The 26077-nt window shown below is 36.9% G+C and overlaps 5 protein-coding genes across 7 annotated transcripts in view; 2 read left to right on the top strand and 3 right to left on the bottom strand.

Moving 5' to 3' along the window:
- Positions 1-30: 30 nt before the first annotated feature.
- Positions 31-3213, top strand: LOC134655279 (peptidyl-alpha-hydroxyglycine alpha-amidating lyase 2-like). The gene is made up of 5 exons (XM_063510728.1): positions 31-229; positions 307-452; positions 787-985; positions 1920-2435; positions 3018-3213. Exons 1-5 carry the CDS (start codon positions 98-100, stop codon positions 3132-3134), a joined length of 1110 nt encoding a protein of 369 aa, XP_063366798.1. The 5' UTR covers positions 31-97; the 3' UTR covers positions 3135-3213.
- Positions 3214-5607: 2394 nt separating this feature from the next.
- Positions 5608-8588, bottom strand: LOC134655158 (vesicle transport protein USE1). Of its 2 annotated transcripts, none has more exons than XM_063510612.1 (6): positions 8386-8588; positions 8084-8180; positions 7608-7734; positions 7089-7294; positions 6326-6467; positions 5608-5737 (listed from the first exon to the last, which is right to left on the bottom strand). In XM_063510612.1, the coding sequence occupies exons 1-6, from the start codon at positions 8580-8582 to the stop codon at positions 5688-5690; spliced, it is 819 nt and encodes a 272-aa protein (XP_063366682.1). In that variant the 5' UTR covers positions 8583-8588; the 3' UTR covers positions 5608-5687. The 2 variants fall into 2 exon arrangements, with proteins under 2 accessions (XP_063366682.1, XP_063366683.1); XM_063510613.1 differs by having other exon boundaries at positions 7089-7291.
- Positions 8589-9396: 808 nt separating this feature from the next.
- LOC134655408 (proteasome subunit alpha type-4) overlaps positions 9397-26077 on the bottom strand; it is a 102186-nt gene continuing 85505 nt past the window's right edge. The window contains exons 2-7 of one of the 2 annotated variants that reach the window (XM_063510870.1): positions 11709-11810; positions 11566-11608; positions 11158-11487; positions 10586-10716; positions 10044-10167; positions 9397-9593 (exon numbers count right to left, since the gene is read on the bottom strand). In XM_063510870.1, coding sequence (XP_063366940.1) covers positions 9451-9593; positions 10044-10167; positions 10586-10716; positions 11158-11487; positions 11566-11608; positions 11709-11711 — 774 coding nt within the window. In that variant the 5' untranslated portion in view covers positions 11712-11810 and the 3' untranslated portion in view covers positions 9397-9450. Of the gene's footprint in view, positions 9594-10043; positions 10168-10585; positions 10717-11157; positions 11488-11565; positions 11609-11708; positions 11868-26077 lie in introns of those variants that run through there. The other variant, XM_063510869.1, reaches the window with a different exon arrangement.
- On the top strand, positions 12625-17616 carry LOC134655339 (probable peptidoglycan muropeptide transporter SLC46). The gene is made up of 8 exons (XM_063510790.1): positions 12625-12794; positions 14098-14358; positions 14562-14736; positions 15085-15262; positions 15622-15853; positions 16198-16344; positions 16923-17163; positions 17523-17616. The coding sequence occupies exons 1-8, from the start codon at positions 12656-12658 to the stop codon at positions 17614-17616; spliced, it is 1467 nt and encodes a 488-aa protein (XP_063366860.1). The 5' UTR covers positions 12625-12655.
- LOC134655157 (uncharacterized) lies at positions 19197-21617 on the bottom strand. The gene is made up of 3 exons (XM_063510610.1): positions 20935-21617; positions 20133-20325; positions 19197-19563 (listed from the first exon to the last, which is right to left on the bottom strand). Exons 1-3 carry the CDS (start codon positions 21286-21288, stop codon positions 19265-19267), a joined length of 846 nt encoding a protein of 281 aa, XP_063366680.1. The 5' UTR covers positions 21289-21617; the 3' UTR covers positions 19197-19264.

Raw genomic sequence — 26077 nt, 5'->3', positions numbered from 1 at the left:
CGCTGCCGAATCGCGCACGCGCGGTGGTTTCGACGTCACGCAATCAATAGTCAGGGCAGTGCTACGTCGCCAGCAGACATCAACAAACCGCTACAAAATGTTGCCGATATTATTATTCCTCCTCGCTTTACGTGGATTAAATTGTGAACCTGAAACGGTCAGGGAAAACTTCGACTACTTTAGTTACGGGCCAGAAGATGATCTTTTGAAGAGTTTAAGTTTACATTTGGTGAGTGTTGCAAAAAAATCGCTAAGTAAACTTCTGACCGGAGGTACTGTTTTAAATTAATAATTCCGTATTTTCAGCCTAAGGAGGAGATAGTGCTAAGACCCCAAGAAGTGAAAGACTGGCCGCAACAGTCTGTGAACGTGGGTCAGATTACGGCTGTTTCTATCAACTCTTTAGGACAGCCGGTCATTTTCCATAGAGCTGAAAGAATATGGGACGAAAGGTAGATAGATCTACTTTCTTTAATAAAAATTTTAAAGATACCTATACCAATTTTAGAAATGTCTTCTCGGTCGACGGCGCTTTCCGTAACATCATCATCATCATACATCGACACAAATTTTAAGAAGGGTTTATATTCTCAAAGAACCGAAATAAAATCAGCACTTTAATACTCAAACGATTATTTTTTTGGGAGCCTAATGTATCGGCTATAAAAAGCGTCCAAAGAGCAAGCCCCGGTTTGCCGATCCCAAGCCTAAACTAGACCCCATAAGGAAAGGAAACCTGTATTTAAGGTAGTGTTTCAATATTGACTAGCCATTATTTTCTTTCAGCACATTCAACGAGTCAAATGTATATCAGAACCTGGAGAAAGGACCGATAGTAGAAGACACTATACTAGTTCTGGACCCACATACCGGCTCCGTACTACACAGCTGGGGCGCCAATGCGTTTTACATGCCGCACGGGCTTACCGTTGACCACCACGACAACGTTTGGGTCACGGATGTGGCTAAACATCAAGTTTTTAAGGTACAATTTAAAATTATGTATCTTTAATCATTTCAAAATGCTAATTAAATAATCATACCTAATCATACGTAATCTACCTCCTGTTTTCTGGTGGGTATAAAAAGTTAGGTGTTTATCGCATTCGCGCGGCATCCTGAATCCGTGTAAGTGCAATAACCGCCTTACTTATTTTGTTTTACCTTCAATTTACCTAACCCTGTTTTTTTGAAGTGAAAACTTCTTTAGCGGCGTTGGGCACTTTTTGAGGTGGGGAAAAAATGATAAACTCGAGACAGCGTAAGGCGATCACGTGACCGTAAGCCCCGGAAGGTGGCCACTCATCATTTAAATGGCATTTAAATCAATAAAGAAAAACTCAATGTTATTTGACAATTATGTTGTGGACTCCTTTTCAAGACTCTTTACCTATGTTCAAATAATTTGACGTTGTCATGGCAGTATGTAAATAAACATGTCAATGAAAAAGTGTGATCTTATTTGAGAATGATAATAATATATAATAAATAAATAGAATACCTCCGCTAAACGTATGTATCGTGTTACCGGGCGTCGGTAACATAGTGAGGTGAGTTTTCACTTCTATCGGCACTCCCGGAGTGCCACCGTTGTTGCTTGTTTTTTTTTTTCAATACATATCTACTCTATGTTAAATTATGGATCTTAAATTATGAATCTGTATCTCGTCTCATTTTAAATTAAGATCGTGTGGGATGCCCCCAAGCCATGCCGACTTTTCCGTTTACTAATTAAGATCCCAAACTTAGGTTTAAATTACTTTCACAATATTGTTCATTCATTCGCTACCTATCGCATTATCTTTAAAAATATTACTTTAAAACTTAGGTAGTTTTATTTCGTCACACACATTCTAACTACCTTACCAGCACTTCTCTATTATCTAAACAACATCATCTACAAACTACATCTCTTTCAGTACACCCCGCTGAACCACAAATATCCCACCCTGACGATCGGCGAAGCCTTCACAGCGGGCTACCCCTACCGCCGCCGAGTGCTCCTTTGCATGCCCACATCAGTCGCCGTCGCCACCACGGGCGAAATCTTTGTCGCCGACGGCTATTGCAACAACCAGATCCACAAATTCAACGCAGCAGGAAAGCTTCTACTCGAAATTCCTATGTATTCCGACTCGCTTACCTTAAATCTTCCGCACAGTGTTACTCTGCTGGAGCATCTTGATATGGTCTGTGTCGCTGATAGAGAGAATATGAGGATCGTCTGCCCGAAAGCTGGATTGAAGAGCTACATCAAAATGTTGGACCCAGCTACGATTATTGAGGATCCGACTTTGGGCAGAGTTTTCGCTGTCGCGTCGCATGGAGATACGATTTACGCCGTGAATGGACCGACGTCACAGAATATCGCTGTGCGAGGATTTACCGTGAATGCTATGACTGGGAATATTTTGGATACTTGGGAACCTACTGCGGTGAGATATTTTTTTACTAACCCCATTTTGGCGAATTCTGGCAGGCTGCCAACATAGAGGTCGCTCTACATTAAAGTTCAAAAATCTTGATGAGGTGTAATGAGTATGCATATGTAGGTCAGGCTTCAATGGTCTGGCAAGATAACCTCGTTATATTATCAGTTTCTTTTCAAAACACACATTTACAGAGAACTAATAGTTTTAACGGTGAACTACCTAATAGAATACCTATCGAGTATATAAAAGTATAAATTTAAAGATGCATATCTGACTAGCTAACCAAAGATATATGTAGATATAAAAAATAGATATATTAAGTAAAAATATTTGTACACCGAATTCACGGTACAATATGATGGAACTTGCATTCATTCTAATTTAAGATCACATCAATGTACCATATTCTGACAAATAAATATATTTCATTTCAAGGAAAAGGGGCTTGCATTAATAAAACGTACTGTAATTTCTCTGCAATTAACCTAGACGTAAGATCTACTAATAAAGTTGATATGGACTTCTCAATTTACCCAAGAAAAATACTTTTTAGATTATTACCTACAACTTACAATTTTTTTTCAGGGTTTCACCAACCCCCACTCTCTTGCCGTGACCAGAAACGGATCCCACCTCTACGTCACTGAAATCGGACCCAACAAAATATGGAAATTCGAGTTGACCGACGTATACGACAAGTAGGAAAATTACGTTGAAATTTACATAGTGCTGTGCAACATACTTCGTCCTATTTGCTGGCATAGTCGTGCTACCGCAGCCATATGTGACGTTATCGATAAAAAGGAACCTTATTGTCGATGGCGGTTACGCCATTATTAACGATGCTCCGATATAAATACAATGCCGCGCGACGCTGTGCGGCGTAAACGCCATCGACAATAAGGTCCCTTTTCATAGATAATGCCCCATATTTGCGAAAATAGCGCGAAGTGTGTTGCGGGCATTACATTATTTAACGAATTGCATATACCCAGTACAGAATGTTATAAGTAATGAAAAGCGCGAATGAGATTCGCTTATTAACTTAAGTGAGATGGTATAAGATAAGATATAATTGAGTGCGTTAAGACAGATGGAGATCTAGATAATATTTTTAATTTGTGAAGTTATTTCTGACAAGGAACTAAAAGCTACGAAACTCCAAAAAGTACCTACAGCTATTTAGTTCCTAAAACTCCCATTTATCAGTATTATATATAACTGTTACTAAATAGAATATAACGCTTGGATCTTTAACTTAGTAGTGTTATTGTGTTGGAAATATCCTGCCATATGCCTAGATAGTCACCGTTATTTGTAGAAGATATATCGCGTTTGAACTAGGTTCGACGCTATGCGCACAGAGTTCGATATATTTAGACATGACTAAGTATTTTATAAAGTCTTCGCGTAGATTAAGCTACATATTATTAAGGTTCCTTGGGAACATTCCTTTTTCACAACTATACCCTCTTTCGCTTCTTCTGTAGTTTCTGTACGTTTTCTATAGCCTATTTCTTCTAAATCTAGGAATCAGTTAGAAATAAGCTTACCGCTGAAAAATATTCAGAAGAAAAAAATATGCTGAAAAGAGAAAAAATACTCAACAATGTATAGAGCTATAAACAGGTGCTATAAATTGTTATTAAAATTATTCTCCAGATTACTATCAATAGTATCAATATGTCTCAGAGTTAAGGCTTCGTCACACAGGCGCGTTTTCCGGGCGTGGCGTGAGCGGGGCGTGAGCATTTTATATGTAAAAGCGGCGCGCCCGGCTCACGCGCCGCCCGGAAAACGCGCCTGTGTGACGAAGCCTTTATATTAAACGCATTGTGTGTACCCCTTGCTTTCTAAAACAAAAATAATTATGAGGTAAGAGTATGTTGTGGGATGAAAGAACTTGGTTTGAAAATTAAGGGTTGATTAAACTGTTAGGACAAAGGATAATCCCTTTTAGAACTGATCATAATATATTTTCAAATTAAGAACAACAATAGTATACATTATTGTCGAGGCTCGGGAGTAGCTACTTGCTGGCTGAGGATTCGTTTTAAACGGACGACCTTGGGAGTCCGTTTAATTGAATCCGTAGCCAGCAAGTATTAGCCTTCTAGCCGAGTCATATATAGTGCTTTTCTCAAAAATGGTGCAAGAAATAGAAATATTTTACAGAAGCAACGTTCAAATTATTAGAAAATTAAAAACAATTAAAAAGATTTGCTTTCCCGTCTTTAAAAAAAATAGAAGTGTATTTTTCTGCTGAAAATACGCTAACCTATTTGAGACACCTAAATAGTCGCGGTACCAACATTATAATAATAAGTGCTGATCATCTGTTTGGCTGTTTAATGGACCTATGCCTTCATTCGATATGGCCATTTCAACTTTTAAAAAGTTTGGAACTCTACAAATAATGGAATTTGTATGCAACATTGCAGTCCCGAAATCGAGACTGCAATTTAATTTTTTACAAGCAGAAACGTGAAGACCGATGCTATTAAGCTTAGAATAAATTTAAAAGTGGAAAAATTACTGTCTTGGGTGAGACTTGAACTCACGGCCTCTGGATAAAAACAAAAACAGACCAGACCAGAGCCCGTGAGTTCAAGTCTTACCCAAGACAGTACTTTTTCCACTTTTAAATTTATTCGAGACTGCAATGTTTTTAATTTTTTAATTTTTTGACTGATGAATTTTGTAAAAGTCGCAGTGTTTAATGACGTAAGATAAAATTAAAGTTAGTAATAGCTCGATACTTGTATTTAGGTCTTGACCTAGTACTAGCCTAAACGAAAAGCTATGTTTTACATTTAGACCTGAAATTAATCCTTCCCCTCTTTATCTTGGATTAAATGTAAAGAACAATGGACCAAATCTGGATTTGGTATTATATTGATATAACCACATTCTCGACACATACTTATAAAAATATCAAAGTTCCGTAGGTTTTAAAACAATGTAATAAATTGGGAAAAATATGCCGTTTTTTTCTATTTCAACCTTAGTCAAAGTCAAAGTCAAAATATACTTTAGTCATGTAGGCCTAGCAACAAGCACTTATTTACTTAAACCCCGTAGAAATGTAATCTAATTTAGAATTAATGATATTTCGTAAACGTCTAGAATTACATTTATTTTCAATATATTTACAAGTCATGTCTTAATTTAATTTATAATAAATAGTCACAAAAAACGATTTGATAATATAAGTAACATATATAATATTGAGTTGATTTACTTACATCCATTTATTTACAGTTCTACTCTTCGTTTCTTCATAACTTTCATGAATAACACCATATCTGTAAAAAGAAAAGAACGTAAATAAAGTTAATACCTCCCTGGTAACAGTAACCGTAAGTATTCAAAAAATAATCTGGTTGTCAAAAATGTTACTCATGCCAAAGAAATGGGCGCAAGCGAGTCAAAGGTATACACCGTACTGGAAAGCATGAAAGGTATAATGACAGAATACGCCTTCTTGCCACTACGATTATGAGACGTACTCAAGACGACTTAAAGCCTTAAAGGGAATTTTCCACTTGATTTTGAACTTTATTTCAAAGTGATAGGGTTTAATTTTGCATAATTTCAGAGTTATGTCTTATAAAGGATTAAGGCGTACTTGGCGTCAAAAGTGTTCAAAGATATACAAAAAGAAGTATGAAGGGGACATAGTAGCAACTTGTAATTTAAAAAGTTTACGGACGTTATAAAATGACAGATCGATCAGACATAAGGCACATTAGATCTGTAATTTTTAGTATTTGGAATTAAAAAAAAGGTTTAAAGAAAGTGCAACTATGTTGGATAGGAATGCGTCCATATGCACATAGCGTCACAACAAATGGTCTCATCTCTAGAATGCTGTGGCGATATTGTATACTCACTAATAAATATGCAGGTGACTATAGCAAGCATGATCCAGAGCCAGCATTTCCAGGCGTTCCTACTGTGATCCTGCAGCCTTTCCGACTCCACTTTCAAAGAGTCCACATTCCGGTCTGTCATTTCTGATGATTTCTTCAAGGCCTGAAATAAAATTTGTAGATGTGAGAACATAATCTAACAGCATCTACCCACTGATCTTCACCAAGGAAGAGTGTAAAGTTCAGGCGGTTCCAGGGCCGGCTGTTTTGAACCTATAAAAATAAGGGCACAATATTCTAGATCTACATGGTACAGACATTGACAGTACCTTATGGAACCCCAATGATAAAGATTACTATACCATTTGAAAAAGTTTGCTAGGCGAGAATTGAACTGTATTGACCAAGGCTCGGAACCGGTTTTTCCTTCATACAAAAAATACCGGTTTTATTACGTTACTTTTCGTTCTTTGGTTTATTGTTTCATTTTTGATGGGTCAATCTAATAATACGAAGTTGTTACCTAAATACATGATTCAGTCCTACGTAAAGAGCATTAAATAATTAAAAATATTGGGCTATTTCAGGGTTTTAAAAAAAAACGGTTCCGAGTCCGAGCCCTGGTATTGACAGAACTTGTAATGCAAGAATAAAGTGACTCATGTTATAATAACCAGTATGATTAGTGATTCATCGAATTTTGAAAACAAAAAGTGTCCTTCTTAAGGAAGTAATCTATTACTTCTTTCATAAATTTGATAATCCATCAAAGGATAACATTTACCTCAGTATCATTCTTAATAATATTGCTGGCGATTTGCGACTGTTCCTTTAGACTCTTGGTCAGCAGCACCATGTTCTCGGCAACCTTCTCCTGCATATTCTGGTGGTACTTGAGCAGGGAGTCCATGTCCTCCTGGCTGCTACTCGTGCTTGTGAAGTTGGGAGCTTTAATGATGTTGCGTTTGCGGAGAGTGTCATCATTGTCTTCTGGAATGGTATGAAAGTTGAACTAACAAAAGTATAAGATGATTACAAATTACGTACAAAAAGTTTATCTGAATAACTCGAGTACTATTATTGCAAATGTTTATCTGTATAAAATTCCGTACATTTTTATGCAGTATGCAATTTTTTAGACAGCTACATTGATGAATGGCACTGCATATATACAACTGTATGGCACAGAGTTGAATGGAATAATTTATACATGTTGTAAATATTTTGTGATACTGCTTGTAAACATAATGTTTAGGGTGTCAAAATTGTAAATATTAGAAATAGGACCTGCATAAATACTAACCTAGTCCAAAAAGCTCAGACCTCAACTCGTTGCCATACTTGGCGACTGTCTTCTGGTGTATTTCCTGAGCCGCCTCATCAGTGCATAGTGTGGCAGCACCATGAGATAGCAACTGAACTGCTTCCAACTAAAGTGAGAAGATGACAAATTTTGTTTAATAAAATCAAATCATTTATCTACTTATTAAATATTTTATCACTTAACTAAGACAGTTGACAACACTCTAAACTCTCGCGTTTTGTACACTGTACATATTTAATTACATTATTTAGTTGACAACTTAAGTGAGGTTTGCATTTAGTTGCTGCCGCCTAATGTCTTGCCGCCCTAGGCCCAGGCCTACTTGGCCTTAGGGCAAATCCGCCACTGTGTATTATTATAACCAAACAGCTGAGTAGTAGACTTTAACTATCAATAATAATGAAAATAGTTATCCTAAAAACCAAGTTGCAATTTTTTAAATGAGAAGAACTTACCTTTTCAGTTGGACTATTTAATGTAGCTGTTTGTATTAAACCTTTCAAGAAACCAGCTCTTTTTGTGTATTCTATGAGGATATCTTTAGAAGGCTTTCTGTAAAATAAATATTCATGAGATGTTTCAAAACATTTCTACACAAGTTCTTAACAAAATGTAAAGGTGCAAAGAAACAACAAGTGAAAAGTCATGTCTCCACTTCAAAATATTCTAAAAACATAGAATGACTAGCGTGGTACCGTGGTTTCCGTGCACCTGGCACTGTGTGGTCCTATACAAAATATAAAACAGTTTTACTTACTCTGGCCCTGTCCTAAGTTCAGTCAACATCTCATCCAATGAATCAACGTATTTCTTAAGCCTCCAGTTTCCTTCAACAGCCTCCTGCTTTGCAATAAGCTCACATCTGTTTAAAAGTAGCCGCACATTCATTTCTAATCTGGACTTTTTTGGCGCAGTGGGCTGTGAAGGAATCGTTCTTAATTTTTCGACCGCCATTATTAGGTGAAGTGATGTTAGTTGTTTCAGCTATAATGTTGAAAACGCACTAGTAATAAATAGGAAATCCACGACCCAATAATTGAGTTCAATGAGTTCAACAAGAGTATCAATTATTCTGTGTTCAAAGATGGTTCAAAGTTGAATTAACAAAACGTCAGTTACACGTCAAAAATGTCAATGTCATCGAATTATTCCTTTCACGCATATTTTTTTATTACTATTCTTAATAAATAAATTAAGTTGCAAAAATTATTTGAAAGGGAACGACAAAACCTATTTAAGGCATATATTAAAACGCTCAATAACTTTACATGTGTTGTAAAAAAATCATTCTATAGTTTGTCAAAGGACTGTCTCATTTCAAACATAGAGAATCATACTATATTTGTCTTACACTAGTACTAGCACACAAACGAAGAGGACGAGCATAGATTTTTATGTTCTTATTTACTGACAAATTAGTTTGACCAACTATAGAAATTTAACCATTGCATTGGTTTCAAAGTGTATATCATATATATATTATACTACTCTTTGCAGTATATACAACGAGTATTATAGTACAGGTTGGTTGATCGGTTTTTTTAGGTTTTTTTCAATAACATTAAAATTTTATAGCATTTTCAATGATCGAGCAAAGTAGACGAACAAACGCTGCACATTCAAGCTAAAAATCTTCGTTATGGCAACTATTACAAAATTAGGTATAGGATAATGCTTTACATAGGCAATAAAGCTAGTGCTACTAGTTTACTGTTTCTTTTCAAATCAAAACTTCAACACAATAGGAAAATCAAGTGACAAAACAATATATCGCAAATCATTTAATGGACCAGTATAAGAGCTCTTATAACAAAAGATATAATTAAGATTTAGCAGGCTGCTTCTTAGCCGCTTCGGCCTCCGCTTCACTCTTCTCGAAGGCAGCAATCAGCGCCTCTACTTCAGTGTTTGTTAGCACTCGGATCACCGTCTTGTTGTCTTGGCGGGTTAGTGTTGCCATCTCAACTAAAATAATGAAAACCAAGTTCAGGTAAAATATTTACATTTTTGTGAAATTTTCAAGCATACACTATTAATATTAATAAAGATGACTTTAAATTGACAATGTGGTGCCATTAGTCTGAATATAGCACAAAAGGCACACACGGTAAACACACGACACGGTATTGGAATGGGACACGGTAGATGTGTCCCATTCCAATATACAGGGCAATATAAATATTTTATGTTGGAATCTGAACTAGAATAAGGTCTTCATACTTTAAAGTAAAGCTATGTTCTCCTAGTACTCTACATGCATCTCTGCAATCTAACGAGATGTCTGGCTCAAAGGAGCAAGACACCTCACCTACTCGGCCACATACATACATTTGCTACTGTATCATTAGATCATTCATTCGACTCCGAATTCTCTGAAAAGCTTTTAAAATTAAAATGAAATGAACCATCTTTTACCTTTCTCTGGAGTCAACTTGGTCATGTCAAGGGTCTTGCTCAGAACTTTAATTGCAAGGGCCTCCGCCTCGGCCAGTGTGGTCTCGTTCTCCTTGTACTCCTGCTTCAAGCTGGATACTGCAGCCTGCGTTAAAAACATTTATTTGGTTTTTTGAGAAAACTTATATACATACTAAAAAGTTCGTTTTAAAATGAAAAATAGGTGTTCCGGCCAAAGGGGGCATCCATTAACACATTCATAACCACCCAGCCAAACAAGATATCCGCGCCAGGCCACAAAAAATCGTTATATAAAGTAGTACCACGATCCCGACTATCGGGTCGTTTGGCGTGGGATCGAAGTCATGAAATACCGAATAGTCAGGTTTTTGGCACTGAATGTGTTAATCACATCATACAAAGTAAGTAAGGGGGGAAGAGGTCTGACAAAAATCACGAATAATCACCATGGGGGGAGACGGGGTCTAAGGAAATATGACGTACTTGGTGGTCTATTCTTGGTGGTCTATTTCAGTTTGAAATATGATGTGTAATTAACTCACAGCACTGTTGCTACCAATGCAGGTAGCCTTCCATCCTCCGTAGTTGCCGCTGGGGTCTGACTGGTAGAGCTGGTAGCCGTAGTGCTTGTCCCAGCCCATGTACAGGATAGATACACCAAAAGGCCTTTTACCTGGAATTAAAGTTACATTTAGCATGGTTTTTTTTTGGAGAGCAGCTAGGAATAGAAAATTGTGATGGAAACCTGTGAAAGCACTATAATACCTATGATTAGATTAAGTATTATTTAAGTAAAATGTTGCTATGCCCTAACGGGTGCATGTTGTAACCTAAGATATATATAAGACCTACTGTAAACACATGTATGCAATAAATGATATGAATATGAATTTCATGCCATCTTAAGTTTTCATTTTTGTAACGCCACTGCCACTACTATTAAAAATAGTCATGAGATAAGACTTAAATGATTTTGAGGTTCGAAAAATTTCCATAATTCCTACATATACCTATATTTTACATAAGCCAACCTAAGCTACATGCTGCCGGATACCAACATTCAACCACAATTTTATTAATAGTTAATATATTTTCGAAACAAGCAAAATCTCACCTCCGTACTGTGTGTAAGCTTGCTTAACATCACACAACCAAGACACCAGCTGTTCACAAGGAATAGATTCTCCATACTGCAGCAGGTACCTCTGGGCAATCAGCCTCAGCTCATTAGTAAGCACATTAGCGTCAGACGTTATCCCAGCGACAGAACAGACCATGTCATCATTCAGCTTGTAGATTTTCTCAGAGAAAAATACTTCATCGAGAAGTTTGTTCGTGTTTCTACGCTCCGCGGCTAGTAGAATGCCGTCTGTTGCTAAAATGCCCAGTGATGTGCCAGCATGACTGATGGCTTCCATGGCATACTCGACCTGGTAGAGCCGACCTGTGAAAATAAACGATTCATTAAAAGTACCGAATTTGTGGTTACTGTGATTAAATAGAAATTACTAGTATTACTTACCCTCCGGCGAGAATATTGTGGTACGTGTATCATAACGACGGGCCTGTAAATAAAGCCGAAATAAGTGTTTATAACAGGAATGACCAAGCAAGTTGTTTGTGGTAACCTAACACAAATCGTGAAATATGGGTTTTGTGACTTACCATCTTTGTGAAGTATACTCAATTATCACTGAATTTGATTTAGTTAACTACCGCAAGTTAAACAAACTAATATATAGTAAAAATCTTCCTTTTCAACAAACACTATTCTTTAAAATTCTTTTACCGGACGATGACAGCTAACATTTCTTTTTTTTTTAAAGCTTGATGTCACGTTTTAGTAGCAACCGTTTACATACAGTCACCTAAATATGTATGTTGAAACTTTATTAAAATACGTGAAATTTTAAAGTCGAAGAAAAAATTTGTAAAAATATAATATTAAATTATATTGATTGAATTTTTTAGTATGTTTAGCGCTACCGCCATCTCTTGTCGGGTAGACGAAACAACTAAGATGTAAGGATTCCATAAACGTACAATAGATGGCACTACTTAATATCAAACAAAACGCAACTTTCGGGTTTCGGTTTTTTTTATCGTAAAATTATTCTGTCCGCATGTGATCAAAGCCCGATTGAGGAAATCAATAATTCAATAATAGGTAAGTACTTTTTTTATCTAAGATACCTACCTATTTATTTTAGGCCCGTACAGACGGACTGCAACTTGTATGGGAACTGCACGCAGTTGTTATGCAGTCGGCGTGCAGTTCCCATACAAATTGAACTAAATGATCCTAGTCAATTAAATGATCCTGCATGCCAAGAACTGGAAGTAGATGCAGATTATGACCACGTATTCATTGTTCAACAAAAAATACCCGATAAAAGGCGAAGTCAAGGTTTAACACACAGCTGTTGTTATTGCCCGCCGCGCGAAAATTAAAATGCTCAGTCCGTACAACGCCGACGCCGCAGACGGGCTGCGTCGACCCGCTTCTTTCTCGCGCCAAAATCGTGGGAAATAGTGGGAATCTGTACGTTCGTATATGACAAAAGAAAACCCAAGATACAAATATGTATGTTGAGTTTATATAACTGGCCAGGATGTCTTTAAATTTTAATAATAATGAGGAGTTGGAGCCTCTTATACGGTCCAGCCACGGACCTGATGGTCCACGTCGTTCCGTGTGGCTGGCCGTTGAACTGCCACTTTTTCTTTTGTTATTCAGTTCATCTCTCACAGGTGAGTGAAATAATGAAATTAGCTTATATTACTTGCTTTACTTGTCTTAAGAAGTCGAAGTCTCGCTATTGAACAACTGTGAAGTGATGTTTTTTTTAACATAACAAGCAAAAACTTGTTGGCATTGACATTACAAGGAAGGAATGCATAGTAGTACTAGTAAGTAGTAAAGTACAGCAGTATATAAGTAATAATATATTTTATCTGATATAAGTTTTTATCTCGATTAAATATTAAATATAAATAATGCTCGAATAACTATAATTTTGCAGCCATTGACCTAACATCCGACACTCAACAAACCTATCTAACCACGGAGGCCACTCGATCAAACAAAGGCATGTCCTTGCCAGATTCATTACGCTGACATAATTACTAATCATAGTGCAGCTGCAAAGTCAAACATGCAAGTTTTAACCTTATTCTACAAATCACAGAGCTCTACAACTTATGGCTAATATAGGTTTAAGTATATTATAAATTATAATACAAATTTATGTCTGTATTAAGTTAGTTGCATTATTGCGTCTCCTTATAATTACATTAAAGGAGTAGAGAATCTTATGAATCTACAACATGCTACAACCTACCTATACCACAGCGGTATCATGGTCGCATTTTTATCACCTGTCATGCCATACCTAATACCTACGTCACTTTCCTTCCTACTTGTAACATATTTGTTAGGTACAACGTGACAGGCATGGTGACAAAACTGACAAATGATAAAGAACCGGCCTTAGCCCTTCGGTGTGCAGCTACGATTTCCAAGCCATTGGTGCGCCTAGCTAATAAAGATTAGCTATACCTACTCTAAAATACAAGAGGGACTAATACTGTAGGCGCATTTTCTGTTCCTTATTAGGAAGGAACCGAAAATTTCCTCGCAGGGATACGAATCCTCCTGTCATCTGTCCTGAAATTTGGTCAGGGTAGATTACATAATTCTCATTGTTATATTTAATTTAGTTTTGTCCCAATGGCGCTACAAACCCTTTGTGGTTCTTAGACTTCTTAGCTTCCTAGCTATTTCTTACAGCTTTCTTCAATTATTACAATTCTATGGCGACCTTTCTCCAGTCGGTGTCACATTTCTTTATCCTCCTGAAGTCTTCCTCCACACAGTTGTATGTTAGACTAGCAGCTTGTTCGGGTTGATAGTTAATTTCTAAAACCTAAGATACCTACCTAATTGGTTCTATCATTAAACTATTCTACGAATAACCTCTTTAAACGGGCTTAAAATCGGTCTTCGCAAAATGAAGCATTAATTCCGTATTAATTTTATAATTTTTGATTTTAGATACCGTAACATACAACTTACTCCTATACCGCACCTGCATAGTCGAGCTAGAGTACAACTCAACAACATGCGCTCTACTCAACATCCTAAACAAGACCGGCGAAGCCAAAGACCTGGAGACTGAAGTCCAATCCGAAGCGTCTATTCTGGTGACTACTATATCAGTCTTTAGTAGCATCATGCCGGCTGTACTGGCTGTGTTTTTAGGGTCCTGGTCTGATAAGTATGGAAGGAAGCCGTTGGTGGTTTGGCCTCTTTTTGGTAAGTTTCTGTGGCATTATTATACCTCACCGTACCTACCACAATCACTTTTCTGCTGAAGAGTAAAATAGGTAGTGATAGTGACCCTGTTTGTGAAGCTAATTAGTCAGTCATTAGGTACAGTTTCATTTTATAATTAGTGCTCAGTTCAACCAGATTAGTTGACGTACCAAATTTTTCTAAATCGGAATATTGTTTTTCAGGACAGTTCTTAACTGCTGTATTAACAGTTGTATTCAGCGCAGTTCAATATTTAAGTGCATATTGGTTTATTCTCTGCATAATGCCGTTTGCAATGCTTGGTGGATTCAGCACAATCATGTTGGGAGCTAATCTGATCACTACAGATATCACTAATGAGGAGGATAGATCCTTCAGGTATTTTGGAGACTAAATCCCGTGGTCTTGTATATTATCTTCACCTTTATCATCCACCTTCACGATCATTGCGGTCAAAAATGACCTACAAAGGCTCCCGAATATACCTGCTCCCGAATATACCTACTCCCGTTCCCCCTTGTCCGATATAACCGGAGTCAAATTCTCCGGGACCTTTTTCATGTTATGCCACTTTGGCCGCAAAAAAAGCATGCAGTGTGATCCCAAAAGTTTTTGGCTAAGTGACTTTCGTTTACGGTATAAAGCAAAGAGATACAAATCTTGCAACGTATTAATGAACAACCATAAGCCAATTTCCGGCAAGACAGAAAACTTTTTGTTTTTCAGACTGGCACTTATACAGGGATGCGGCTTTGCCGGTGTTCTCACAGGAACCATAGGTTCAAGCTACGTGTACGATTTCATTGGCTACGTTCCCTTGTTTACGTTATCAGCGGCCATTTATTTCTTCACATTGTTATACACCATCGTGTTGGTGGAAGAGACTTTGGTTATAGCTGAAAGAGTGAGTATTAATGTCATTATTTACAAATACATTGTTTAAAATATACTTACTTAACGCAAATATCATGCATTTGCTTACTGACAAAAATATTAGTCTAGGAAATCCCAAACTTTTATCGTAATCTTATTACTTCAAGGACAATAGAGATGTGACGCCTTTTGGCGTATGTACATATACAGGATGGTTTATAACATGACTAAGAATTTTAACACTAAAGTACTAAGGCAATTAGATTTAGCACTGACAGTGTCAAGGAGCGTCATATTTGAAACTTGGCGGGAATACTTCACGTGGTCGGACGCTGCTATATAATTGTATTGATATATGTAGTTAACCAAAATTTTTTTGTCTGCTTACAGGGAGGTCTTTGCAAAATCTTCAATTGTAACCTAATCAAAGACATGGCCCGTACATGTTTTAAGAAGAGATACCTCAGCATCACGGCTATATTGACCCTCCTTATTACCGCTTTTGCGATCACTATGTTCTGTATATTCGGGATCAGTGCCGTGGACTATTTATTCACGAGACAGAAGTTCCAGTGGCTTCTCAAGGAGTATTCCACATTCTGTGCTGTTAACATCATTATAGGTGATTTTAAAGTCACATAGAACCATATGAATAACCTTATATAACTTAGTTACTTGCTAACGGTAAATTTGAATTATTTTAATGTGACCAATGTTTGGATTCGAACACTTTGAACCCACTGATAATCTCATGTGAAATAAATGATGATAAGAATATGTGGCTTGGCCAAACATGTCCTTTAGAGTATTTTCGTTGTAGGTACCTATTTGCCTAGGTAATTACGTATACGTGTTCAAAGACACCTACAGAGGCCGCTGTATCTTTCGCTACAAATGACAAAATGACCTTAGTAGAATCGATAGATGGTAACGTAGCAGGACTTCTACATTATTGTATTATTACAGGTCTTGTCGGAATGTATATTGGGATGTCGTTTTTCCAATCCTACTGCAAGATGTCGGATGGGATGCTTCTCATTTTGTCCTACGTGTCGTCCATTTGCGATGCGACTGTTAGGAGCTTATCCCAAAAATCCTGGCACTTGTATCTCGGTAAGTCGTTTTTTTTCCTAAGTTAAGAATGAAGGCACTGGTCCCATGAGGGGCTCTTATTGGCTGCCAACGTTAATATCATACCGAATGCTTATAGGGCCTATTAAGAGCGGACTAAGACCCTCAAGTCCGAGCGAGTAATTACCTACCAAAAGAAAATAACATTTATTCTGGGCATAAAATCAATATTAAGTATACACACATTATACACCACATTGCTCCTTATACTTGTATTGTATTACATATACAATTTAATTAATTAATTAATATTTTTAAATGCAAGAAGCGATTTTTACTGACGTCTGAAGATCCAAAACGTCAAAAAAAGTTTGACTCCTAATGTAATATCGACGACTTTGTATATTCAATCAACATACCTTTAAACATCCAACAACATGCTTCCAAGAATCTACTAAACGCGTTTGGAACTGAATAAATGCATTTGCTTACTACCTCTACAGACAACTAAAATTTAACTTAGAGGCAATCGGCCGCCGCCCGTACCTACTCCTAGCGAGTACCATTTGACCCTCATCTAATTCTAATTGTATAAAAAAAACTTGCATCTTTATTTTCAGCGGGAATGATGTCCATACTTGGGAGTCTATCACCCCCACTAATCCGGTCCCAGATCTCCAAAGTGCTGCCCAAAGGCGAAATAGCCAAAATGTATTCTCTAGTCAGTTGCGTAGAAGCTGTCATGCCGATCTTTGCCCCTATTCTGTTCAATTGGGCGTATTACTGCACCTTGGTAGTATTTCCTGGGTTTATTTACGTGATATCCGGAGGATTATTCACGGTGTGTCTTGTTCTTGTAATGTAAGTATTACTTAAAATGATTCATTTTATTTTATAGAACATTATGGCTACTTTATTACCCCAGCAGAGATTAAGCATCACTGACCTACAGCATTTCAAGTAAACATTTTTTTTTGAAGAAAGAAGTTGACATTTATTAAATATTGTCCTGCAAAATGTGCCAGTAAAAAAGGCGGTCAATAAAATAAATGTAGGCGCGAAATTTACTTTGGCACCTAACCTTCTAACACCTAGCACTTACAGTTTCTACAACCTACATTTCGTCATTTTCGGCTCAAAAACCATTTTGTTGCTGTACATAAAACAAACATTTGTGTTGAATAGCAAAAGTAACAACTATTTATTCATTTGTTTTTCAGATTCGCCAATATTCTTTACTACAGGGTGGTGAAAAATCGAAGTCAAATCAACCCCTTCCTTGAAGAAGATGTTTGTACTGAAAATGATCAATGACAGATCAATTTGAATGCATGTGCATCATAAGAACAATTTACATATATATCGTATCTTTATGACCCATTGTCCGATATGATTAGGTAACTCAACACGAGAAATCTATCTATAATAGTAGTATCAAAACTAGAAAATATACTGAATCAATTGTGATATTAGTACAAATATTGCTTTATAAGCCCTAGAGATTTAAATTCTTGTTTATTTTTTAAGATGGATATGATGGCTCAGATGCTCATGTGTAGGTAAATGAATAAACTTATAGTTCATTCATATATCAAACTTATTTGGAAGCTACTTATAGTTGATTAGAATAAGCAAACTGTGATAATAAAATCGGTACATATCAAGAACCTTATGTTATAGGTATAAGTAAGTAAATAAGTAGGCACACAGTGAGTAGGTACCTACTTTTATTGAAATATCATATCATGTAATAAAACTAACTACTACTACTATAAAATAATATAGGTAAAAGCCCCTTATGTATGTAGTAGTCAATGTAATTTATCTAATGCTTTTTTGTAAAATTTACATAACTACATGCAAGAGAGGCTTTAACTAAGTTTTTTACCTAGAAGAATCTAGTTTTTGGATTTCGAATAAGACAACTAATATTATAAAACCATAAATGCTTTAATATTACAATCACACAGACAAACATACACATTGACTTAATATTATTATACTTACAATAACAATACAAGTAACACCACGTATAAACCATAAAAATACATTTAAAAACTTTGCACAGAAGTAAGATTTTCAGCAAAAAATGTTACCGGGATAAAATATAAAATCTGCGGCTCAAGTAGATGTATCCAAGTAGGTATCTTCTTTATTGTGATTTTTTTTTACAGTAGCTATGTTCAATTGTGTGTAAAAGTAAATATTGTTTTATATAAAATTATTATTTTCATACGTATAAATAAATGTACACATGAAAATGCAACGGAATCCTCATTTACTCCACATTTACTCAATGAATTTTTGGCATATACCTATTTTTTGTTTATTTAAATCTTTATATACTGAAGTAGTAAACAAAATCCAAGAGCAATAAGTAAAAACTTAAAATAAATGCGTTTGGTTTATGTTAGGTACCTTACATCAACCGATTAATTATTAATAAATAAATGTAGGTAATACTTATCTATTAAAGTATCTATTAAAGGGCGTGGAAATAAGTGTTATTTTATTTACAATTAAATTCAATAACGAAAATAATAATGCAAACTCAGCTGACCACAATAAAGATGAATATGAAATTTAATATTTCTATCACTTTTAAAATCTTTGATTACGACGTCAAATATGTCACCCTGTATGACACTTAATTTTGCATTTCCCAGTTGCGTTCAAGTCCAAATAGAATCGGTTTGATTCTCAGGGTTATAAGAACGATGAGCTAACTGAGTTTTCATAATGTGCGCTTATTCAAAGAATCTTATGATTTCTTTTAGTTAGTCTATAAAACTACAAAAAGTCCGGACGTTACTGAACTTATTAATTATTCTGTTTTTAGTTCTTGTAGACTGCTAATAATGTGAAAAAATACACAAAATATTATCCCACACCCCTTTTACACTTAAACCTACAGCCTGCTTACCATACTCTCACCATCCGAAGACCCTGCCTTTTTATTTAGTCACAGGGTTTTTCTAGTAGTCGATATCAGATTGATAATCGGCTGAACAATAATATACATCAGGGTGAACACCACAAAACACATGAGAGCCGTCGATAACCCAGGGTTTGCAGCGCTGAAGTAATCCATATTGAACCCTATAGCTATCGTGATAAGGCCCATGGAGAGAGCAATTAAGCCAAGCGCGATGTGGAGGATCTTGACGGGTCCGCTCCTGATCATCAGACGTACTTTCGAGGAGAAAAGTGCTATGATACCGGAGATGAAGCTGGCTAGGGAGAAGGCCAGTGCAATAACACCTGAAATAGATAAGATTTGATGTATATTCATGCTGTCGCTAAAATTTATCTCATCGCGTATCTTGACTTAGTTTTGTCTTGCCTGTACCGAAGTAGGCAATTCTTGTAATGAGGCCGTTTTGTGGAAAGTATGATTCATCAAGGCATTTATTTAAATTGAGCTTAATGATATCTAAGTGTGGCCTTAGATTAGGTAGACATAATTTAATTGTTAGGTTAGGTTAGCTTATTTTGGTTCAAGTACAGACTTTTCAGCAAGCTTGCCCAATATTAGTAAGCCATAATTTTATACAGTAATGTCATTCCACCGTTGGATTGTCGTAGCTTAGAAGCATGATGGATAAATGGGGGTCCCGGATAAATGATACCTTGGGGACCACAGTTCATGTGTGTATACATTTAGGGTCTAATATTAGTCCAAGCTGTTACAGGTGTTAATGGGTTTGATCTTTTGAAAACTACTCACTAGTCAACTTAAGGTAACTTCAGTGAATCAAAATTAATTTTGGGTCGGAACTCGGAATTCGGTAAAAAGGGTTCGTCTAAAAAAAGTATTATCATGAAATTACCGCAATATCCATGAGGTGTGTTTACAACCATGTCAGTCTCAGCTAAAGCCAGGAACGAGCCCACAATGACGAACAAGGAGCCGATGAGCTGCAGACAGCCGTGGACCACTCGCTTCCCATCCTGGGACAGTTGGAAGGACCAGGAGTTGTGTCTGTGGAGCGTCAGGACCGCTTCTACTAGGAACAGCTGGTACTGAAATATGAAAGGAAGCGCCTATGGTTATTCATGAGCATTGTGCCTACAGATACCCGGCGATAAATATTGCACATCGGAATTTCGGCTGTGTGTACTGGCTGATGATCATTTTGATCAGATTTTCTGACCGCCTGAGTCAGACTCAGTTCTGATTCGGGTAGTCTCAGAGTATTACTTGCTATTGGGAACGTATTTGTAAATATCATCGTTCTTGTCCCAATAGTTGCTATCTTCAATCTTAATTCCGAGTAGGTAGTAACGGTGACCAACATGCTGTCAACTTAGGCTGTCAAGCTCTACGACGTTTATCTTTTAACAGTAGCGTTGCATTTTTTGAACAACACTCGAGATATTTATTCAAATAGAATTTGCATATTTATTTGTAGGTATTCTTTTAGACAAGCCAAGTTTAGTTATTTTCTTACATGACATTCAGTCAGGTCATTACACTCATTATAGCAATATACCTACTCGTACAGAAATGATGTAAAATAAAACTAGACACGAACTGCGGTTAGTATTACATATTTGTCGTTCTTATCGTGTTTCAAGAGATTAAAGGAGTCAACTACAGTTTTATACTCTCACAAAACACTGAATACGTACGCCGGTTCCCGCGAAAATTATATGGAGCTGAAGATTGCTGATGGCCCCACTGGGTTCTACAGTTAACGCGAAGTGCCATATGCAGAACACGACGATGGCCACCTGCATATGGTGAAGGAGGTTCAACAATTGGCAAATGGCCACCCACGCGGAGTCCCAGGAGTTGGTATACACGTCACCGCTCTCCGCGTCATAGGCGCCTGGTGCTCGAGTTACCTCCGCTTGATACGGCACATGCTCCCTCACTTCAAACATCTCCACCTTATCCACAGACTGCGTAGAACTAGTCGGGAGTTTATCTAGTCTGGGTACAGAATATTTCTCCGACTGCTGGCTTGTGCTAGGTCTATCCATTTTTCTAGATACAGCGTAGACCCTCCGAACCGTTCTTGAGCGGTGACACACAGTCACATGGACACTTCGCGAGTTACGTACTAAAACTTGGTCCTACAGATCTGCTTGAGATAGCGGTATTGAGATAACATGGGAGAATTCGATCGGAAGGTATCGTAGAAAATTGACAGTTTTAAGATTATGGAGTTGTGCAACTTTCGATAATGCGAAGAGATTAGTTTAATCTCGTTCGCGTTTGTGCAATGTTGAAATTCCTTTGCTTCTTTAGGAGTATTTTCTGTATGAATGGTGATGTTTTGACCTAAATGTTGAGTATCGAGGCTTGTATTATCTTACGGGCCTGTCTTACATTAAACACTTCTATGCAATAGGTAGACTGGAATAAGTATTCATATCAGTTTGTAGTTTTCGGAAAATGTGACGAACATACTCGTATATCCAAATGACTTAATTTTAAGACGTCTACGTAAGTGCCGTAAGATACTGGATGCAGTGCAATAAATACTAACATAGCCTAAAATTTTAAACAAGTATGGATCAAGACGAAATCAGGTTTAAAACAGTAGGTAGGTGATAGGTGATAGGTAGTATACCTACCTATATGACAATAATAGGTAAAATCTGAACTCATTTATTTTAAAGGTATAGTACATACTAATAGTACCTAATTCTTTAACAAAAACAATTTTTTGATATGTCGAGTCGTCTGATTGATTCGTTAGGTTAGGTCAGGGGGGTGTCACTCCGCAGTTTAGGTACATTTGGCCGGCGCGCCCATCGGACAGGAGCATGGTATAATAATATACTCCGCCTGGTACTCTCTTCCGAGATTCGCGAATGACCTAACTGGCACTTGCCTACGTCATCATGCTGTTTACAGGTTCTCAAACTTTAAAATGTGGGAGAATTTTAACCAACAGTGAAAATTATTTTAACGGCATTAATTTTAAGTTATTCATGTAGAAACATAGTAAAATAAAACAAATCTATACTGCACTTTTCACTCCTACTCTTACAGTTCTGAATAGAGCAGCCAACCATTTTCGTAACAAAACATTAATTACGAAGCTTACGACGTGAAAAGTTTGGAAAACACTGCGACTGCTGACACTGAGCGAGAAGGAAATAACAATTAACACGCGTTCGACAAGGACGGTCGGTCAGGGACAAAATGGCGGATTGTCAAATGTGACAGCGCTATCCTGTGTTGCCAGTAGTGTAAACAGAATTACCCGAACGTCTGAAATTTCTTTCGTGAATCGGAAGATATTGCTAACGAATAATTAAAAATGACGTGTTATTGTAAAATTTAAGATAAAATACATATAAATGAAAATTATTAAATTATAAAGAAATAAATTAACTTATTAACCATAGATATAATGTACCCATGTAACATGTTATGTTGAAATAAAGTGGCAATGTTATTGTGACGTAGGCAAGTGACACTCTGGGAAGAGAAGACCATGACAGGAGTATGGCAGTGGGCTGCCGCTCGGCGTGCACGATAGTCGTGTCACGTGGCGCTCGCGCAAAATTGAAAATACACAATGGCTTCGAAACTTACTTCCGTGAGAATCAGACATACTATCTCCGGATAAAAAATGTATGTTTACATAATCAACGTTTGTAATTCCTACATATTTATCTTAAAAATAATAAATCAGTGGGTATAGGTATAAAAACTTGTCAAGTGATAACCCCGTGCCGACACTCACAGCTCGGTCATAAAACTGCGGCGCGCAAAGAAGATTCACGGTTCGTGCGCGGTTATAAGTTTCAATTTTGCTTGCAGGCGGCGATATAGGTGTAATTTTATACCTAAATCTGACTTTTGTGAAGGAGTGAATTTTCTGTACGGTAGTACTATTAGTTATTCTGTGGTTAGGTTAAATTTTTGACGACCTTTATAATATCATCTAAATAATAAAAACATTAATTATTGAAATTCAATTGGACATTAACATTAGACTGAGCATAGTAACGCTACCCCCTCTGCCACTTATACGGTAGTTTTACTCCATCTTCGAGTCAATCCCGTGCCGTGATTGGTCCGTGTCTTTGAACGGACCAATCACGGCACGGGATTCGCTCACCTCGTCCCCCCGCACCCCCGTATTTTTGGCAGCATCGGTTTCATGAAATAATTGCTCTAAACTCAGTCTAATGGACATTAAGAATGTTATAGTTCCGCCGCTACATACTAGATGGCCTCACTACAAGTTACGCATACCTATTACCTAATCGGTACACGGCGGGAAGAAGTTGATAACTCGAGATATTTTATTGAATAAGGTTCAAATTTCTTCAATTTTTTCTCGCGAGTTATCAACTTCTTCCCGCCGTTTACGGCTATAACGCTATACAATAAAAATATTAGTTCTCCTACTCATCGACAGATGGCATAGACTGTACCATTTCGAAACATTTCCCTATTGGAATTGGAAATACTAACAATTATGAGTTTATTTTACTCTGAGTTTAGATATTATTATATTTATTATGTAAACAGGGATTATTTTATACAAGAATTGATAATTGTGATAAATCGAAGCATAATATTTCTAGAGAGAAGAAAGTTCAAAGAGCTCGCAATTCGTGGTGTAGGTATAAGCATAGAGAAAAAAATACATAGAGTGCTCACTCCATACATCAGTTTTAGTACCAAAAAGACTATTAGCATCTAGCATCGAGTAGCGGAACTATCAGTACTGCTACTTGACAATAGATGTAGCACCGACCGGAAAGTCTTATCTCAACAGCATAAGACTTTCCGGCCGGTGCTACATCTATTGTCAAGTAGCAGTACTGATAGTTCCGCTACTCGATGCTAGATGTAGACGCTGAAATTAATAGTCTGAACTGATGTATGGAGTGAGCACTCTTGTCTTATTATATTTCTCTATGGTATAAGATAGGTATACAAAAGGTCGTCTGTTTATATGACATACGGTTGTTTACATTCTTGTCTAGAAAATAATTTCTAGTTTAAGCATAAAGGAAAATTAAAATAAATATCGACTAGCTACTCGAACAGCTTTAAAACCACAAATGTCTCAACCGTATATATCCATGGGACACTCCCCGTATAAAAGTACCCATTCTCCTTTGATAACAATTGGCCGGTCGAAGTATTTTACAGACGGCGCCAATCCTGCCAATCCCTAAAATTGTGTCAAATTGTTGTTGTTTTTTTAATTTTATGCCCTGGATGGCAGCTCTTTAAACCAAATCTCATAGAACATAACTAGAGACTATGCAAAACCCCATGTATGCAAACCTTTGACAGTTATCAACCCCATTGATACCTAATGAAATAAGTAATTAAGAACAAAATGTACACAAATTTAAATTACACAAATAAAATTAAAATACACAAAGAGTTATCTTACACAATGGTCTAGCTAGATTCTAGACTGTAAATTGATAGATACCTATTTACTTATGATAAGTTGATGCTCTGTGGTACATTTCATACGTCCAAGCCCTGACATCTGACCACCTACTCGCACCACAGCTCTTTAAAATTACAGACGTACAACTATTTAGACGCTGCCAGCAATTAATTACGTTCAAAGAATGCACCGCCTCTAACACGCCGCTGTTAGGGGCAGCCGCCCCCTATTAATAAGATCTAATGACCCAAGGCGGGACCCATTTGTCACCTGATTTGATAACGAGGGGTGAGAAAAAAAGGATTTATTGGGTTTTATGAGAGAAATAATTAACTTAAAAGAAGTACGTGCTATTAATTTTTGAGCGCCACTGATGACTTGAGTTTAATAATTGTCAACGTAGGTAGGTACCTACCTATGCGATGCCAAAGTACCTATAACTATAGAGTCTGTGCGGAAAGAGAAGAGTCGTCGAATGTAAGGGAGCCCATACATTCTACGAATATTCTCTTTCCGCACAGACTCTAATAATAGAGAATGATGACTGACAGCTGCAATACGAAAACCGCAAAACTGCAACTTTTCAGTGACGTCACTTCAAAGAAATTACATGTTAGGTAGGTAATAGTACATTTACATACCTAGGGAGGTGACTTCGTAAATGCTCCAGATCGCAGGTGTTTGTGGCCCGAACCAAAGGTGAGGGCCATAAATATGCGATCTGGGGCTTTACGAAGTACCGCCCGTGGTTTGTCTAAAGTTTTACGTCTTGCCTTGGCCAGGAAGTGAGATTTTCTTCTCGCGTAGCCTAGGGTGACGTAAACTTACTTACACTTTGACTCTAGTGCTTATCTTTTTAAATAATTTATTTTTACAGAACCATTCTTGTGTTATAGAATCTATTTAATTGAATCAATTGAGTAATGTAACCAAAATAAGTGGAATTCATTGTGTGACAATGAATCTCGGTAATTATGTATTTAATAACATGAAATATTAGTATGTAAGTACCTTAATAAACAAAAATATTACTACTATTCCACACTACTACTTTTATTACCTATTCCGCATTACTGTGTCCACAGGAACTCAAGTCTAAAACAGGATAATGCGAACTAAATAACCATAAGACTGACGTCGACGTCGGTCGGTCATTACTCGGATCGCATGTAACATTACACTCACCGCCGATTATAAATCGATGGCGGCGTGTATCGATTATGGACGATTCGATTCTGATTTATAGTGCCGCGGACGGCGAGTTTTTTTTTAATTTTTACTTTTTATGTCGTTTTGTTGTTAAAAGGTTATTGTTGTGGGAAAACTATTATTCTAAGTTGTGAAGTGAGTTGGGATGAAACCACAAACATCATAATAATACCTACTTACTGTTT

Source organism: Cydia amplana, chromosome 16 (assembly GCF_948474715.1).
Source record: "Cydia amplana chromosome 16, ilCydAmpl1.1, whole genome shotgun sequence".
Lineage (NCBI taxonomy): Eukaryota > Metazoa > Arthropoda > Insecta > Lepidoptera > Tortricidae > Cydia > Cydia amplana.
The sequence above is the reverse complement of the archived record's forward strand: the minus strand, read 5'-3'. Positions and strand labels throughout refer to the sequence as shown.